This window comes from Colobus angolensis, unplaced genomic scaffold (genome assembly GCF_000951035.1).
Source record: "Colobus angolensis palliatus isolate OR3802 unplaced genomic scaffold, Cang.pa_1.0 Scaffold158, whole genome shotgun sequence".
NCBI lineage: Eukaryota > Metazoa > Chordata > Mammalia > Primates > Cercopithecidae > Colobus > Colobus angolensis.
In genome coordinates, this window is record NW_012114688.1 from 2,663,919 (window position 1) to 2,678,671 (window position 14,753).

At 44.0% G+C, this 14,753-nt stretch overlaps 1 protein-coding gene across 1 annotated transcript in view; it reads right to left on the reverse strand.

Annotated features, from left to right (window-relative positions):
• Positions 1-994: 994 nt before the first annotated feature.
• Positions 995-14,753, reverse strand: part of WLS (wntless Wnt ligand secretion mediator) — a 110,451-nt gene continuing 96,692 nt past the window's right edge. The window contains exons 11-12 of the mRNA XM_011936887.1: positions 13,559-13,712; positions 995-1,937 (exon numbers count right to left, since the gene is read on the reverse strand). Of these exons, the coding sequence (XP_011792277.1) occupies positions 1,828-1,937; positions 13,559-13,712 (264 nt within the window). The 3' untranslated portion in view covers positions 995-1,827. The remainder of the gene's footprint in view (positions 1,938-13,558; positions 13,713-14,753) is intronic.

Sequence of the window (14,753 nt, forward strand, 5' to 3'; positions counted from 1 at the left end):
TGATCTCCGACCTTATCCAAACCTTGTCCATGCTTTGCATCTTCTGTGATTTTTGTACTGCTGATCCCTTTGCCCTTTGGCTCTGGTGAAATCTTTCTTCTTTAAGGCCTATCTCAGGTCCTTTTCCTAACCCAGGGGATAGAGAAACGTTCCCTCCATCTTCTGGGACAAGAGTTCCCTGCTAGACTGGGAGGCACAGCTCCCTTTGATTCCTGGCGCTGCAGTGGTTGATTGGTAAATGGATATTGAGTGCACAGGATCGTACACCACCCAGTGTCTACCAGATTAGGAAAAGGTCTAGCGAGAATAGCCAAAGTCCAAGTATTTTCCGCTGTCACTGCTTACCATGCTGTAAGCCAAAGTCAGGAAAAGGAAGGCTAGGGATGCTGAGTGGTGAATTACATGGACTGTACCCCAGACCTCCAGACCTCAGCGTCTGAAAAACAAGTTACTCATAAAACTGGTTTTAGACTCCAGGAAAAACACATTTATGTGGCTTGTTCATAAAACACTTCCATATACATGAACTGATTGAAATGTTCACTGTGACCCCAGTAAGCAGTTAAAGTTTATGAATATAAGTGAGGAAATAGCCAGGTCAGATTTAAATCACAGACCTTCAACAGGAAGCAGTGTTCCTTCTCTCCGCTACCTCCAGTGCAAGTGTTAAAATACAATGAAAAGGCTATTGGGGAAAGTCTGAATAGGGCAGGAGACGGCTCTGCTTCTAGAGCATGTGATGTTTTCCCACCTTTGTTGTCACACATATGAGCATCCATTGCCAGTCTAGGGAGGTTAACAACACAGGGCAGAAAATGTCACCCTTTCCCCAGGAATAGATATTATCCCAAAACACTTTCATTTGATGATAAAGTCTATTGGTTTTTCAGAAACCTATTTTCCCAATCAACAACCCACCCCTAGGTTCAACCTGGAAAATAATCTGCATGCATGTGTATGAGTTTGAGCAGGAGGGGGTATGCATGTACACATATGCATATACATACAGGTTTATTTAAATGATTGGATCTACACTTTTGGAGGCTATTTGAAGTATCTTATCAAAATAAAACGCGTTTTAAGCAAGAGGTTAAAAAAGCTTTTCAGACCCAAAGGTCATTTAATACAATAAATCCTACTTGGGTAGTTTAGCAAACATTTTTTAAAACCCACATCCAACAGATTGGTTAGTATTAGATATAGAGATTTGGTTTCAAAGCTGAAATACCCCTGGTGGAATAGATCTTCTCATGAAATTCAGTTATTTTATATTATGCCACAAAACAGGGACACATATCTATTGACAACTTAAATATTAACTCAGTAGGCTACGTGGCGATATAAATAGGAAAAAAACAGTGGTCATGGATTAGGAGTGAGAAGACTATGACAGCAGCCTACCTTGGACTGGGACTGTAAAGAATGTTAAAATCTATCCTAGAATTTAAAACAGGAAAAATGTCAAATATTCCACTCCCCATTCGGCCCAAACCATCCCCCAAGGAATACACCCCCCACCCCACCACATGAGGGTTACTAACCACCTGCTACAGATGTTACTATGTCACTAGTTAACAACGATCACAGAAAATGTGTCATACCAGAGTTTTTGTTATCATACACAATGCATTAGTGGCTGCAGGAATCTTCCTCCAAAAGCTACCGTCAGAAGGCAAACTGACAAATGTCCATGCCGCTGGTCCAAGAAACCACAGCTAAGAGCCACAAGGCAATCGTTTGCACATTGAGCTCTCTCTGGCATGCTCCCCGCTCTAGTTAGAGGGGCTGGGGTATGGAGAGACCGTCCCAGCCGGGCGCTGCAGCCTCCTACTCCTGGGCCTCCTTGCGGGTCAACTTGTAGATCTCAGTGGGTCCGTCCACATGGGTGATAGTGGTGGTGAGCTGGAGTTCTTCCCCACTATGGACACCCAGATCGCCTGAAACAGGGTTTTCTGTGTTAGATGTGTTCAAGGAGGAAGAAGAAGCAAGCTGGGTTTCATCTCATGGACAACTGCCCTGACTCTAGCCCTCTTTGACATTCTGAGCACACACAGAAACCCAGGGCACACAACATTCAGAACAAGGGCTAACTCCAACCCTGTTCACTTGGGCTTTGCAGAACTTTTTAAAATATCATTTTTGGCTCCCAGACGACAGTCATGAAGATACAGGAGTCAGCTCACTGCTGATATTATTCATAGTAATCATTAATATTTAATGAGCATTTACTTTGTGCCTGACGCTATTCTGATCACTTTGTAAGTGATCTTCTTTAATCCTCGCAGAAGCCCTCTGAAGTAGGCAGTATGAACGTGCCAGCCTTACAGATGAGGAAGCTGGGAGGTAGGCAAGGTAATTGTCCTGGGTTGAGGAGTAGGCCCACAAGAGAGCTGGCAAAGGCATGCCTGATGCCAAGACTGATGTGATGGGCTAAACCAACATAACACACCTCCCGACGGATGGGTCAGTCAGGCACCAATGCATTTGCTGTGAATAATTTACAAAACAGGAGCCAGATGCAGTGGCCCAGGCCTGCAATCTCAGCTACTTGAGAAGCAGGGGTAGGAGGACTGCTTGAGGCCTGGAGTTTAAGATCATCCTCCGCAACAGAGTGAGACCCTGTCTCTAAAAAAATTTTTGTTTTAATTACCTGGGTGCAGTAACTCACACTTGTAACCTCAGCTACTCAGGAGGCTGAGGCAAGTGGATCACTCGAGCACAGGAATTCTAGGCTGCAGTGAGCTATGATTGCACCACTCACTCCAACCTGGGTGACAGAGTGAGACTTTGACTCTAAAATAGTACAAAATAAACTACAAAGCATCTACGTCACGTGAAGGCAAATAAGATCTGCTTATATCTACCCATAGATTGGGCAAGGAGCCATATTTAACACATCTAGGAACAATGCGAGGCTTTATTCTCCGGGAAAAAAAAAAGTGCCAGAAACATGCTGTGAATTTTCTTCTGCCCTCAGGATTGCCCCAAGTGTTCTGAACTCATTATCAGTGGACAGTGTACTGCTAAAATGGAATAATTTGAACTTTTCTAAATTAGTAGGAGAAAAAAATTTCTCTAAGTTAAACCTCGAAAACTCTGCTACCTGCCATAAGAAAAGTGAATGTAAAAACCGCAAAGGGGCCGGGCGCGGTGGCTCAAGCCTGTAATCCCAGCACTTTGGGAGGCCGAGACGGGTGGATCACGAGGTCAGGAGATTGAGACCATCCTGGCTAACACGGTGAAACCCCGTCTCTACTAAAAAATACAAAAAACTAGCCAGGCGAGGTGGCGGCGCCTGTAGTCCCAGCTACCCCGGAGGCCCAGGCAGGAAGAATGGCGTAAACCCGGGAGGCGGAGCTTGCAGTGAGCTGAGATCCGGCCACTGCAGTCCAGCCCGGGCAACCCAGCGAGACTCCCTCTCAAAAAAAAAAAAAAAAAAAACACAAAGGGAAAATGTAAATCATAACCACGCTCAGTTCGACTGTGTGTGGAGGTGCATATGCGCACAGATGTTTGTGGAGAGGGGTGCTGGGGAACAGGAAGTTAAACTTGTGTCCGTGATTTTTACATTGTGCACACATTATATGTATCATGTTTTCTGGAACTGAAGTTTTTCTAATTTAAAGCACAGAATTAAGTAACTAAATGCTGTTTTCCATTGAAATGCCACACCATAACTTAGAAGAAACCTTGGCCCTACACTTAGGACTAATAATCTTATCACTAATTTAAGAACTGCTGGGCATCAATGAATCTGGTGGCCTTAGAATCCCAGAGGTCACTCCTACCCACTGGCCCAGCAGGCTGCTTGGCTGGTTCCCTTCACATGTGCCACGTAGTATTAGTTTCTCATCGTAGACCCATTTCTCTGTGGCTGCACAGCAAAATCAGTCCTATTATTAAATGCCACCCTGTAAGCTCTCTACCCAGGAGATTCCCTGGCCTCAGAAGCAGGCTCATTGGCTGCTGCAGAGGACTGCTAAAGGCATTTGGGGCTGTTTTGGCAAGGGTCTAATCCACAGGACTATGGTAGAGAAGGTATTAAAGGGGCATCAGTCCAGCCTCCGGCACATCCACATTCATCTGCCCTCAAGCCAGAGCATAGATGCCAAGTAAGGTTGGTGAGAGGCTTTAGCTGGGCTACTTTGGGCCAAGCTGAACCACTGCTTGTACAATGAGCAACTACTCCCAGGCCAATAACTTGTATTCTCACTGCTGCAACATCTAGTCCACACCTCCGTCAAGCACAAGCAGTCTATGCCTCACATTTCTCAGTCAAAGCTATTTCTGGATTTGCATATCTGGCTAGCCATCAGAACTTCAAAGCCTGTTTCATGATCTGCATGTCTGTGTGAGTCATCAAAATTTCAAAGAGAGTCCTGAGGACCCCAGTGGACCCATTAGCACTCATAACCATTTACCTAAGGAATCCCTTTCCCTGAGGACTTCTTAGAAACAGACACTAGAGAGTAATTCTACTCAGGCTTTGAACCAAAGATGTTAATTCTTTAAACTTAAAATATGACTCCAATTAGCAGATCCTAGAATATGCATATGATCCTACAGATCACTTGAAAAAACAGCCAGAATTGCTTTGGCTTCTTTATTTAAATGGATACCTATGTTATAATGCTTATCACATGCCTGACACAGTTCTAAATACTGTACAAATATTAATGCACTTAATTCTCATAGCAGTCCTCAGACAGAGGCACTATTACCATCACTCCCATTCTGTTGATGAACAAACTGAGGCACGGAGAGGCTAAGTAACTTGCCCAAGGCCCAAGCTGCTAAATTGTGATGTGGAAGTCAAATAAATAGGTGCCAGAATGCAGGCTCTCAACTTTTGGGTTCTGCTGCCTCTTCTTAAATATTCAAGCTTCCACCAGCCAGTGAGACTGCCAGTGCGGTATCAAGTCCACATGCAGAGCGTTATGGTTAAAAATATCCACGTACAGCCGGGTGCAGTGGCTCACACCTGTAATCCCAGCACTTTGGGAGCTGAGCGGGTGGATCACTTGAGGTCAGGAGTTCAAACCAGCCTGGTCAACATGGCAAAACCCTGTCTCTACTAAAATTACAAAAATTAACCGGGTGTGGTGGCACGTGCCTGTAGTCCCAGCTACTCAGTAGGCTGAGGCAGAAGAATGGTTTCAGCCCGGAAGGCGGAGATTGCATTGAGTCAACATCGTGCCCCTGCACTCCAGCCTGGGTGATAGAGTGTCTCAAAAACAAAACAAAAAAACCACATTTAAAATAATTTGAATAAATTGTTTAGCATATTTACTTTGCTTTTGTAGCTGACAAAATTATAGCATATAAATCAGTGCACTGACAGGAGAGCTGTTATTTATGAGTATTGGCCATATGCACTGTTAGGGGTTTAGCATGCCCTGTATTTCCTTGTATGATGTGAAGCTACTGTGGCATAATTAATTTCTCTACTGTGCTGGATGAGGACCCAGATCAATGGGACTCCATGCACCAAAATCTATGTTTCACATGTGATTTTATTGTACCTTGAAGGCCAACTGTTCCCCCTTGGGGAATGGGTGTGTGAATGTGGCAGTAACATAGCATGAGTGGAGATCCCTCCACTTGCCTCCTAATTCCATCACCTCCTACTTCTGCCAAGGTCTTGCTCCATCTGTTAGTTTCCCCCTCTCTTGGCTCCTGCTGCTCAGTGCACAAACATGCTCAAAAGTCTCTTCCCATCTAAGACAAGAAAAAACCCTTCTGAAAATGTGATATGTGTCTTATTGGGGTGAAAAAGAGTGAGAAAGAAAAAAGAAAAGAATGCTTCACATTTCTCTCCCTGGTTATGATGTCAATTCATCACAGCTCATTAACAATTAGATGACGGTTTATTTCTTCCTAACCTTGTGAAATGAGACCAATGTCTGGCACAGATTTCATCCCAAAGGACTACAGCAATGCATCCATATGTGTGGAGTCACATCCACAGGTGTGTAGCTGCTGCTTGGTTGTAACTGCCTGGAATGCCTAATGAGGACGAAGAAAGCCGCATGCACTGGAGACAGCTTCTTAGGACTGGCAGCATTTTAATGACAATTGTTTGTGTATCTGTGGCTACTTCAATAAAAACGACAACTGCTATGCTCATTCTGAGGTTGTATTGCAGATTCCGGGAGAGATCAGAGGTACCACTAGAGGTCTTCTAATGTTAATAAGGACTACCTACCTCCATTCTCACCACTACCAATGCAAATTAACACCCCACTGCCCAAGTGTGAAAGCCAGGGATCTCCCACACCGTGAGTTCATATTTGTTCTCAAGGTCATACACAATGTGTGCTGGAGCCAAGATTCCAAACCATCTGTGTCTACCTCCAAAGCTTATGTTCTTTCCAGAACATTCATGACCTATCCTTTTTTGTGGAATTTTCCCCAGGCCCACACGAACCTCTCTCTTATTCACCTTCAAAGCTAAGTTCAAATGATAACTTTTTGTAATGAAGTCTCTGGTTCACAGCAGAATGAGAAAAACAGGAAAGTGTAGTATTTGTAAAGCCAAATTGTTTTTAGGCAAAGGACTGTTTAAGAATATGTCTGCCTTACATTTTTGGTGTTGATTGTTATGTTAAAGAACAAAACAGTGTGGCTAGCGCAGTGGCTCACTTTCGTAATCCCAGCACTTTGGGAGGCAGAGGCAGGAGGATCACTTGAGCCCTGGAGCTGGAGACCAGCCTGGGCAACACAGTAAGATCTTAATCAAAAGAAAAAATGATAACAAAATGGTGAACGGTAGGTTTCTTCTTCTTTTTTTTTTTTTTTGAGATGGAGTCTTGCTTTGTCACCCAGGCTGGAGTGGTGGAGTGGAGTGACGTGAGCCAGCTCACTGCAAGCTCCGCCTCCCAGGTTCAAGAGATTCTCCTGCCTCAGCCTCCTAAGCAACTGGGACTACAGGTGCATGCCACCATGCCCAGCTAATTGTGTGTGTGTGTGTGTGTGTGTGTGTTTTAGTAGAGATGGGGTTTCACCGCATTAGCCAGGATGGTCTCGATCTCCTGACCTTGTGATCCACCCGCCTCGGCCTCCCAAAATGCTGGGATTACAGGCATGAGCCACTGCACCTGGCCTGTTCTTTTTTTTTTTTTTTTAAAGAAAGTAAATACCCAGAACAGTATGTGGTATGTAGTAAGTGCCCAAAACACCCACCAAAGATTCCCCTGGTGCAGGCAAGGGCAGCTCCTCTGTGCTCTGCATGGCTGGGTCTAGCCTAGCATATCGGCACTGGTGTTCTTCCCCATTGGCGTTTAGGAAAACACCCTCAGTTAGAAAACAAGTGTGCCTTGGGATAGCTCAGCTTTGAGGATGCCTTCTGGGAGATGGGGCAGAGTGGCTTTGGTGGGCAGGGTTAGGAACCCTGGGTCCAGCAGTCTCTCAGTGCCTGTCAACCCCAGAGGTCATTTATTCAAGGCTCGGAGCGAGCCATTGTCCCTGGACCTCCAAAGTACCTCCCGACATTTAGTGCTAGGCAGTAACTGCAAGTGGGAGAAGAACACAATAAAACTTTTTCGTTTGGGGGTACAATCTTGGTGTTACAGGCTGAACTGTATCTCCCCCAAACACTCAAATTCATGTATTGAAGTTCTAACCTCTAGAACCTCAGAATGTGACTGTGTTTCAAGATAGGGCCTTCTTAAAGAAGTAAGTAACAATGAGGTCAATTGGGGATGGGCCCCACTCCAACAGACTGGTGTCCTTTGAAAGAAAAGGAGATTAGAATACAGATATAGACAAAGGGAAGACCAGGTGAGACAGGGAGAAAGTATCCATCTACAAACCAGAGAGAGAGGTCTCGGAAGAAACCAGCGTTGGTGATACCTTGATCTCAGACTAACTTCCAGAACTGTGAGAAAATAAGCTTCTGTTGTTTAGGACACCCCGTCTGTAGTATTCGTATAGCAACTCTAGCAAACATTTAGGAAGCTGAAGGTTCTTCCCAAGAAGGTAACTGAGATGTCCCTATCATGGTGGGGTGACAGGAATTCTAAGACTCAGAAAAAATGATTTTAATTGACTGGGCCAGGAAAAGTCAGGTCACTGGCAGAGCAATAGCCCTGGGAGAGGCAGGGGGCAGAAGACACCTGACTACAAAGAGCTGAGCAAGGGGTGCCAGGCTGGTGACGGGGTTCATCACTTGGTTCCCACCTTCACTGGGGAATGGGGAAAGGCTTTTAAGACCTGCTTTAGGGTCTGGGTCCAGCCCATGTGACAAGACCAATCCCATCAGTGCTCACAGACATCAAGAAGCCCAGTTGGCCATGGGCAGATCATCTAACGTACAATCAGGGGGATGGCTTCAATAAAAGGGGGCGACCACTGTCAGGGCCTCAGGACTTAATCCAACCCTTTACTGAGACAACAAAAGCCAAAGCGATCTTCCCTGTGAAACAAGGGGCAGGAGACCTCAGAAGCCTCCAGAAGTAAAACTGACATCACACAGTAGCTAGCTGCCAAGACACGGAACCAGCATTGCCGCTTTTGCTCCCAGCAGAGTGGGCGCATTAGACAGAAAATGCTCAGCGTGAACAGAAATAGGAGGGAATGGTGGCAGTGAGGGCGTCTTGGTGTTCCCTCTGCCACAGTCATCTAGTTGGGAATTCTATGTCTCACTTCTTTTTTTAAAACATTCTGACAAGAATTTTATAATCAAAAGAACACAAAAATCAAAGCTATTATCAAGAGTTGTCTGACTTCATAAGCAGCTCCAGCTTCTTATTCCCACCTGAATTGTGGTTGAGTGGGTTTGGACAGTTTTTCATGTGTGCAGAGCTTTGCTGCTGGAGCCCTGGGAGGTGGTATTTCTGCTCCGAGCAGAGGGTTCTCTTTAGCCTGCTGCATTCATATCTGCCTGGGAAGACATCCAGAATGATTCACAAATTGGTTATGGCAACAGGTAAAAAGAACAACTGTCATGAAAAGGCAGCAGCAGCAACAGCAACAGCAGCACCAGGGCAGAAAATACAAGTGTTCCTTGAAGGAAAAGTAACTAAAATATCTTTGCTAAATTTAAAAATCTGTATGTGCATGTGTGTGTGTGTGTGTATACTCAGACACACATACATCCATAAAATGATTACACATATAATTCTATGTACATATAAATAAAATGATTAACGTGAATGAGTTTGCATATTCACTGCCACTATGGTCCACCAACCAATAGGAAGGAACCCAGGGGAAGTCCATGAAAGCCCGTGGCTACAAAGAATGTGGCACCACACTCCCACAGCACCTATGTGCTGGCGAAAACACTCCAGGTGGAGTTGTCCTGCCACCTTTCAAGAGGTAGATGAGGAAATCTTGTACCCCAGACCAGGCTAAAGCCTCCTTGAGAGCAAGGACTAGGTTTCTGTCACTCCTTTGAGCTTCACTTCACTCCATCTTATTCAAGATGGCAAACGCTAAGTACTAAGGAATTAAGGTATGACGTGTGAGCTAAGTACTGAGGAGCTCAGTGGTTCAGTTGTAAAGAGTCACTTTCTGATCCACACTATGAAAGAGAAACAGAAATACACGAGAAAATGCTCTTTGGGAAGTGATCTTGTCTTGAACCTGTGGCCCACTTTGTTCTTCTCTGTCCATTCTATGACCAAAAGAAAGAAGAAAAAGTCTATCGTGAAATGCTCAATGATTCCATTTCCTTCCTACCCACTTCTACTTCCTCCTGACACTTGGCATGGCCCTCCAACTCACATACCAAACAACCTCCATCAAAGATTCTTTCCCTTTTCTTATTGCCTTTGGTATCAGAAACTGCTTGTCTGTGCTCCATCCAGGATCCATCTAACAGAGGCTGAAGCCCCACACACCTGGGATTCACTCTCTGTACCAAGAGATTTGAATTCCTAGCTCTGAAGCTTCAAAGCAAAGGAGAGAAAGAAATAGCGTGGGAAAGGCCAAAGCCAACTTAAAAATAAAAACTTCCCATGATAATGGAAAAAGAGCGTGGGAATGCTGGAGGTGGAGAAGGAATGCCATCCAGAGACTCAAAGAATGTAAAGACACATGTATCCTTCCTTGCAAGAGTTCGTCTTTGAGGTTTCCACATAATATTCCAAGCTATGTCTTTCCAAGGAACTTCAAAATCTTGGCAAACGCTCTGAAATTCCTAAGATACATTGTGTGATCTGGTGGCAGATGAAGAGATGAAAAGTGAAACAAAATAGAGAAGAAAAATGAGAAGAGTGCCCAACATGAAAGAGACTCCTTCCAAATGCACAAGGTCACAGCACCATGCAGGAAAGGGAAGGGCTCACAAGCTGCCAGGGGCTCACGGGGGTGCTGGGAAGTCACAGATGATCATCTTACCAAAGGAGAGCTGCTAAATCTTACGACTTCTGTGTTTAGGATCAGCATATGGTCCCCAGAGAATTTGCCCACTAAACTGCTTGAAGAATGTTTTTTAACAGAGGTTCTACTTGGCATTTCAGGCAGGACATTTCTTTATGACAAGAGCCTTTTTTGCCTATTGAACAACATTTAATAGCACCCCCTAGAATCTGGACACTAAATGTCAAAGGCATATCCCAGTTAGAGTGACCAACCAAAACAACGATGAACATTTAAAAACACCCCCTTAGCAATGGATTCAGGGGATATGACCTCTTGTTGAGAATTATTTGCAAGTTTTCCATGAAATTACAGATGAAGCTCTCTTCATGAAAAACTCTGATGAGGGAGAGTCAAGTGCTTTTCTCAACTGCAACATTTCAAGCCTAGGAGAGCAGCTACTGTGTAGAGTGGACACATTCTCACCAGTGTTTGGAAATCCCTCACCAATGACAAATATCACCCCCAGGCTGCCAACTAGTGGCAAGAGGTGTTCTTCTGCCCCTTCCCTGCTAATAGGAAGAAGGACAACCATGGACTTTCTTTTCTTTTCTTTTCTTTTTTTTTTGAGACAGGGCCTCCTCTATCACCTAGGCAGCTAGAGTACAGTGGTGCAATCATGGCTTACTGCAGCCTCAAACCCCTTGAGCTCAAGGGATCCTTCTGCCTCGGCCTCCTGAATATCTGGAACTACAGATGCACACCACCATGCCTGAGACTTTTTTGGATTTTGTTTTGTTTTGTTTTTGTGGAGATGGGGTTTCACTATGTTGCCTAGGCTGGTCTCAAACTTCTGGGCTCAAGAAATCCTCCAGCCTTGGCCTCCCAAAGTACTAGGACTACAGGTGTGAGCCATTGCACACAGCCTAACCATAGAAATTCATAATTCAAAAGGACTTTAGGAGATCACTTACATTTGGGAGCAGTGGTACACAGAGGGTTAAATGGTTTGCCAACAGTCACACAATAAAAACAAGCAGAAGAATTTAGGTACATAAAGTGCTGTAGCACACAGTCAATACTTGATAATTATTTCCCACTGGTATTATCATTCCATCATCCAGGAAGGCCAGCCATTGCTTTAAGTGGTATTTCTCTGGAAGGTAGAAACTCTACCTACTCACATCAAGGACAAGGCCACATGGTTTCCTCCAACGTCCCACAGGATGACCTTGGAATGAAATCAAGATTCTTGTCCCCAAATCCGGCAGTGCTTGCTGCTGGCGTTGTGGAAGTCCACTGCTTGAGAGGTTGCATGCTCCCATTTTCCACAGGTACAGTAAAAACACCACTTGGTGGTGTTTTTACTAGAAATGGAAAGGAAGAAGGCTGCCTAGCTCACAAGCCTTCTAGCAAAACAGTCAGTCAAATCAAAGTTGGGCAGGGGGTAGGTAAGTAAATGCTCTGTATTCTCACCTCAGACCAGAGATGGGTTTGAAACTGATTGTGACAATATGTCTACTCCAAAGAGGTCAAGGAGTGAGGGAAACTCATGTCCAGCATGCTCTCGCATGGATATGGCAAATATAGGATGAAGACAGATGGTGGCTGAGACCACTCAACGTCCCTTGACCCCCAGCACAGATGCCTTCTTCTCCTGCTCCTCTTCATCTCATCTCTCAAGTTACTACCCCCATCCCTTCTCCCTGCAAGATCACTGAAGGCTAATCTAGAACTCTTCCTTCTAAAGCATTAATTCACTCAACATTTTAAAAGTATCTTTAAGAACTAGTCCTTGCCCTGAAGGAGTCGATGATCCAGCAGGAGCATAAAGGCACAGACGACTCATCTGCCACCTCTACACAGTGAATGTCATGTGAAAAGTAAACTCACAATCCCCTAGGCATATTCCTTAGGACAACAGTTTCAAGAGATACACTGCCTGAAGAAAGGGTGCCAGGACCAAATGATCTAATAATTCTGGAAAATGCTGTTACTGCCCTCCGCTTTATGAAGATTGACAGTATAAATTAATGTACTAAAGGCATTAACATATATTGCAGTGTAAAGTCTTATTAGTGCCGATCAACTCAATCATTCTTAAGCATGTTTGACTACCTAAATTTATCAACATATCATGGAGACAATATTCCATTGAACGTCATTTGTTGGATTCTAATTGGGGTGGTTGGGAATAGGTGTCAAAGAAGATGCTGCATTTTGACTGGGCCCAAAAGAAGAGTAGAGTTTCATTAGTCCCAGATGGAGGTAGAATGTGCAGTCCACTCATGCAACACACTCACTGAGTACTTCCTAAAAGTGAGGCCAACCCTTGGCTCTGGGGGGCTGCTACCCTGGTTTCCACTGCAAGGCAGAGTGAAAGGCACTAGAGCACTAATTTGAGAAAGGGCTTCCTATGTTTGGGGAATAGCAAGTGCATGGGTAGAGTAAAGCAGGTGTAAAAAGAGAAGGAATGAGGAATAAGGCTGAAGCCAAACAGAAAAAGCATCTACTAAATCAGTTGTTCATCAGGCCACCTGTTACCTGTTAACAGCACTGGCCTAGACAGTGTTAATCATTTCTGTCTGCTGTGGCTAGTGAAGAAACCTTGAGCAACATCTTCCCTTCTCTAGGCCTCAGTTTCTTTATCTATAAAATGACTGGATTCTCTAAGGCTACTTGCAGCGTCCACGTCTCAGTGCTCCGTGATTATAAGATATAAAAAGGCAGCATGCACCAGCACTAAAGGACAGGAAGATTCTGGGGACAGGAGAATAGCTATTGGTTTAGACATACATCAAAAAATCACCTTGAAGAAAAATGGGCAGAAGAAAAATGAAGCCTGTTCCATCTTCAGCTCTCAGGGCCCAGACTCCCTCCACCTGATATCTTAGGATTCTGCTTCGCAAATGGGAGGAATAAACATGGCATAGTTTCCAACAGTCAATTGTGCTCAAAAATGTAAAGAAAGCAAATTTGACTCTTGTACTAAAATCAAGACCTATTTTAGACTAGCATGCAATATTCTCAATGTATTTTAGAGATTTAAAAATGAAGACTTAAAGATCTGGCTTGTGTGGACTTTTTGTCTTATGGCCCTGAGTCCCCTGGGTGCTCATTCCCTGTCTCCCAGTGTGAGGAGTATACTTGGAGGGAAAGCTTCACTGGAAATCTCAGAGCTTTAGCCACTTAAATCTTGTAAAGACAGAAGCCTATTTATCCTGACTTAAGCTGTTCTAAAGAGACAGAAACTCACCATTGGACTGGTCTTCTCCATAGCTTTTATGTGACGGTGCGTACAAGAACATCAGAGCAAAGACATACAGGTTCCACATCCCATAGATGCCTGTGAAAAAGGCACTGTTCACTTGGACTGTGACGCCACCCCATTTCCAATGGCCTTCCGTTACCTACGGAGAAAGGATGGTAACATTCAACTGAAACAGAGAAGAAACAGAAGAAACATGACACCAATAAAGGAACCAGCCAACATGAAAACCAAGTCTCTTCTACATATCGGAAACATGAAGGGCCATGTAAGACTCCATATTTGAATCTGAATCATTTCAGTAAAAATTAAGGTCAACTGAAGGTTCTCTAGCTATGTGTCAGGCACAGTGGTCCTTACCTTGGCTACACGTTAGTATCACCTGGGGAGTGTCTCTTCCGAAAAACAGCAATTTATTGCTATCCCTAAGTTAAACAAACTGTGTTTGAGCCCATCACTTCTTCACAGTTATAATTCCTTCTCTGCTGTCTGTCTTCCCAGCTAGATGTCAATTCCCTGCAGGTAGAGACCAGTTCTCTTTGCTGCCACGTCTTTAGGACCTGATACACCATAGATTATTTCAAATCCAGTGTCTACCATTCACTCTGCTTAACGTAAGACAAGATGAAGACTCCAAACTTCAGAACTTCAGTGTCCGTAAGTGTAAAATAAAAGCTTACAGGTTATTGAAGAGAATTAAGTAAAAATATTTCTAGAAACTGCCTGGCATACAGTAAACATTCAGTAAATATTAGTTATTCCTATAACATCACTCGAAGTAAGCCACTCATGAAGATAATTATGAAACTTTCATATGCTTTGAAATTCTGCAGGAGATGTTTTGAAGCTGCTTTTGTCTGTGTTAATGATTTGATAATTGTCTTAAGGGCTGCCTAAAGATATATGGATTACACTAGGAACTGTCAACAGAGCTGCAGAGCTGGGTGACTAATTTGTGCCCAGCTCTGACACAAATGAAATGATTTTGACCACTTCTGCTTACTACAGGATACTTAAAATGGAAATAGAAGAAAGTATTGGATAAATGTTCCTTTGACAGCCGAATGAGGCTGCATTGTATAAACCTTCTCTAGGAATCACTTTTAAATTGTAAGATGGCAGGCTGGATTGAAATGTTAAGAACTTTCACAAGCAGGTGGATTTCATTGCCTGTTTATGATAC